We start from the raw sequence: 5,000 nt of genomic DNA on the forward strand, positions 1-5,000 counted from the left end.
CGTTTTGGTGCAGATAGTAAACAAGGGAAATTACTCTAATTAATGCTAGGGGACTTAATTTGCTTTAAACTGATCTTTCTCATCTTAAACATTATATTTTGAAACATTTTCCCTTGTTTTACTGTCTGCACCAAAACGTTTGCAATAAACAAAACTTCCATGCTTAGCAAAAGAAGTTCCTGTTTGAACAAAAAAATGATAATAATGACAGATCTTTTGTTGGGTCGAATATCAGATCAAAGTGCCAAGTTTAGAGAATATAAAAAATATAAATATAACAGTAAATGCATTATACTCAATACATAAAAAGCTTGGATTTTTTTAAAAAGTGTATCACAAATGAGTCTTGAAGGTCTTGCCTCTCTTGTTTCTTCTTCTTCTATTTACACAGATCAAGTTGAAAATCAAACAGAAACGTATCCGGTCCCATAGGGATTCTCGTAATAAACACGTCTTGTCTTGTTTTGGAAATGAATACAGATGAGACAAGTTTTACGTAAACAATTGGTTCCCTCACGAAGGTACTGATACAGATGAGGCAGGTTTTACGTAAACAACTGGTTTGCTCACGGCGGAAGAGGTAAGCTTGCAGGATATAATCACATACACACTGTACATGCTTACATCAGAGGATAACCGTTGGGATTCACGTTCAGCAAGTGAGATCATTGTTACGGGGTCAGAAAAGTGTTGCTTGATTCAAGCAATCGTGCATATAATCATGTGTGCATAAATGGGCATGTGTGTTCATCAGTATGTTAATGAACACACACACACACACAAGCGCGCACTTTGTGTCATCTACTATCACATTATTTTTGTTCGTTTTTTTGTTTCTGTGTGATTTTGGGATGCATGTACGTCACAGAGAAATTTTCTTTGTCAGTAGTACTGATTATCACCATCATCATCGGTATCATAATTATCATCATAATAATCATCTGTGTCTTGTGCATCCTCCTCTTCAGTATTCTGCTCAACATCCGCTATGATCTCTGGAGTTTCGTGAATGGCATTGTCATCGACATCATCGTCACTCACCCTTTGTCTTGCGTCTTTCATAATGTGTTTATGGAGACCTTTATTTTTAGTTTGTGCTTCAGCCTCGCTGATCTTCACTTCAGCGCTTTTCTCTTCATTATCATGACTGTCGTGTGTAGAAGAGGTTGGTTTGTGAGAACGAACTTCACCGTCATTCACATACATAACCCTTTTCTCTTCTGCTTTTACATTTTTCAAGGGAGAAGTTCTGGATCTTTTGGCAGCAGTTCCATCAGGAGTTTGATTAGACACTTTCTCCTTCGACATGGAAGCCTTGTCGCCGCGCACCGTGGACCTTCTGCCAATCTCTGCCTGATGCCTCGGGGTCTCTGACACTTTGTCTTCAGTGAGGGCTCCATCCTTCTTCTCCTCCTCCTCCCACAAGAAGCGCGGATCCTGCAAGATCTCTGCAAGCTGCCGGTTGTGGGGGCGGTAGAAATCGTTTAGCATTTGCCGCGTCTCTGGCAGCATGGAGCCCAACTTTCGGTCGTCGCGGCGCCGTGTGTTGGCCTTGGGCAGCTTCATGACTGTTTGCTCCTCCTGCTTGGTCAAAGGACCTGCAACAGGCAGGGGGTTCGAGTCTTGTCAGTTTTTGTGACAGGCGCCAACAGCATTACTATGTAGGGAGTATTACGGTATTACGTAAAGAGTGCTTGGAAAGGAATATGTTAACATTTTTTTTTAAAGGATGCGGAAGTGGCGGTGGAAATGGGTTGGACACGTCATGCGAAGACAGAAGTATGACATCACTGGACACCCAGAAGATAGGTCCAAGACTGGAAGGCCAAAGTATATTTGACACAGAACAGTCAAAGGAGAACTCAAAGATTCCCAAGAATACCCAGGGTAGGATTCAGAGACTGACCCAAAACAAACAAGAGTGTGGCGGTTCTTCGTTGGTGCCCTACATGCCAGAGGACATCACAGACAGTAAGCAACGGGCGCAATAGCCGAATGGTTAAAGCGTTAGACTTTCAATCTGAGGGGACCGGGATCGAATCTCGGTAACGGCGCCTGGTAGGTAAAGGGTGGAGATATTCCCAGGTCAACATATGTGCAGACCTGCTAGTGCCCGAACCCCCTTCGTGTGTATACGCAAGCAGAAGATTAAATACGCACGTTAAAGATCCTGTAATCCATGTCAGCGTTCGGTGGGTTATGGAAACAAGAACATACCCCGCATGCACACCCCCGAAATCGGAGTATGGCTGCCTACATGGCGGGGAAAAAAACGGTCATACACGTAAAATCCCACTCATGTACAAACGAGTGAACGTTGGAGTTGCAACCCACGAACGCATTAGAAGAATAGACAGTAAGTAAGTAGGTATGATTAAAGGATGTGAGTGTGACGGACTGAAAATGGTGTGTGCAGCTGAACAGTGGACGTGAAATAGCCTTGGAATTTCAATATGAGGCCAAGACTCACCCCCCTCGAACAACGCAACCATCACTGAAGCAAGACCCAGGCTCTGAATAACTTGACCATTATGAAGGGTGTCAGCCAATAGGTCGAAGACTCAACTCTTCTCAATATGAGAATCCTGGGTTCAAATCCCGCTTGTCGCAGCGCCTCAGTGGTGGGTTTATTAAGGGTGGAGATTTGTCCGATCTCCTTAGTCAGTAAACGCTTTCTGCCCTGCTCGTGTTGCCTGAACCCCCTTCGTGTGTACACGCATACAGAAGATCAAACACGCACGTTAAAGAGCCCGTGATGCATGTCTGCTTTCCGTGGGTAATAGAAGCAAAAACATAGCCAGCGAGTACTTCCACCGAAAACACTATTGTTGCCTACACGGCGTGAAACTACACCCCACGAAAGCAGAAGAAGAAGAAGGAGAAAGAGACTTTGTTGGCAGACAGAAATGTCACAAACCATTACTATAGACTAGAAAGCTCAAGATGTTTTTGGAGCGGTGATACTGTCGATAACACACACCACATAACGTATAAGCGCCAGCATGAACACATATACAGAATTATTCACTAACAAATATAGCCTCTAATGATAGATTGCGACGACTTTTTAACCAGCTCACAGACACACACTAATACTTACATCATCCTAAGAATCGGTATGTCTGACGCAGGGGGTTGGGGACAATAGACAGACAGACAGACAGACAGAAATACTGACGTAATCTTAAGAAGCGAAATATCTAACACAGGGGGTTAGGGGTGATAGACAGACAGACAGACAGACAGGCAGACAGACTGACAGACAGACAGACTGACAGACAGACAGACAGACAGAAATACTGACGTAGTCTTAGGAAGCGAAATATCTAACACAGGGGGTTAGGGGTGATAGACAGACAGACAGACAGACAGGCAGACAGACTGACAGACAGACAGACAGACAGACAGACAGAAATACTGACGTAGTCTTAGGAAGCGAAATATCTAACACAGGGGGTGACTGACTGACTGACAGACAGACAGACAGACACAAATCCTGACGTAATCCTGAGAAGCGAAACATCTAACATAGGTGGTTGGGGGTGACAGACAGACAGACAAACAGACAGACACAAATACTGACGTAATCCTGAGAAGCGAAACATCTAACATAGGTGGTTGGGGGCAACAGACAGACAGACAAACAGACAGACACAAATACTGACGTAATCCCAAGAAGCGAAATATCTAATGCAGGGGTTGGCGGTAATAGACAGACAGACAGACAGACAGAAATACTGACGTAATCCCCAAAAGCGAAATATCTAACACAGGGGTTTGGGGTAATAGACGGACAGATAGACAGACAGACAGACAGACAGACAGACAGAAATACTGACGTAATCCCCAAAAGCGAAATATCTAACACAGGGGTTTGGGGGTGATAGACAGACAGACAGAGAGACATGCAGACAGACAGGCAGACAGACAGACAGACAGAAATACTGACGTAATCCCAAAAAGCGAAATATCTAACACAGGGGTTTGGGGGTGATAGACAGACAAACAGACAGACAGACAGAGAGACATGCAGACAGACAGGCAGACAGACAGACAGACAGACAGAAGTACTGACGTAATCCCAAGAAGCGAAAGATCTGACGCATGGCGTGTCGCGAGTCGCGTGCGTAGTCCTCCGTTCGCAGAACGAGCACCTGGTCACGTGGGAACACCATCAGCCATTCAGACACGTGCGTGTGATACAAGCCAATCCGCAACCGTGTCTGTCATCAATGGAAACAAACGGACTTGATTTATATCTGAACAAACGACAACAACAACAACAAAAAAGTTATTTTAAGGTCCAAAATGAACTTAATCTATATCTATAAAAAAAAAAAAAAAAAAAAGGTATTCTGAGGTCCAAAATGAACTAAATTTATATCTAAGCAAACAAACAAGAGCAAAAGTTATTTTAAGGTTCAATAGTCATTTACTGACTTCATGGTGTTTTTTTTTATTTTTTTTATTTTTTTTATATAAATTGATTGATTGATTGGTTTGCATTTATTCCCATTCTAAATTATGTCCATGGTTTATTTCGAATAATAATAACATGATAATTACCATCATCAATTTCCATTACCAATCTTATTTATGGCTGTTTTTATACTTTTTGGCAGTAGCAGCAGCAGTGCTGTTGCTACCATTATTTTTTTCTTGTCGTGTAATGTGTCCACACACACACACACACACACACACACACACACAGAGTAAAGTGTCGAGGGCTCAACAGCCGAGTGGTTAAGGCGTTGGACTTTCAATCTGAGGGTCCTGGGTTCGAATCTCGGTGTCGCCTGGTGGATAAAGGGTGGAGATTTTTCCGATCTCCCAGGTCAACATATGTGCAGACCTGCCAGTGCCTGAACCCCCTTCGTGTACATACGCACACAGAAGATCAAATATGAACGTTAAAGATCCTGTAATCCATGTCACCCTTCGGTAGGTTATGGAAACAAGAACATACCCTGCATGCACACTCCGAAAACGGAGTACGGCTG

The 5,000-nt window shown here is 43.4% G+C and overlaps 1 protein-coding gene across 1 annotated transcript in view; it reads right to left on the bottom strand.

The window, feature by feature from the left end:
- Positions 1-29: 29 nt before the first annotated feature.
- The window catches only part of LOC143294163 (carbohydrate sulfotransferase 15-like), a 12,848-nt gene continuing 7,877 nt past the window's right edge, over positions 30-5,000 (bottom strand). Inside the window, exons 6-7 of the mRNA XM_076605594.1 lie at positions 4,076-4,223; positions 30-1,598 (exon numbers count right to left, since the gene is read on the bottom strand). Of these exons, the coding sequence (XP_076461709.1) occupies positions 883-1,598; positions 4,076-4,223 (864 nt within the window). The 3' untranslated portion in view covers positions 30-882. The remainder of the gene's footprint in view (positions 1,599-4,075; positions 4,224-5,000) is intronic.

The sequence above is a fragment of the Babylonia areolata genome, chromosome 19, assembly GCF_041734735.1.
Source record: "Babylonia areolata isolate BAREFJ2019XMU chromosome 19, ASM4173473v1, whole genome shotgun sequence".
NCBI lineage: Eukaryota > Metazoa > Mollusca > Gastropoda > Neogastropoda > Buccinidae > Babylonia > Babylonia areolata.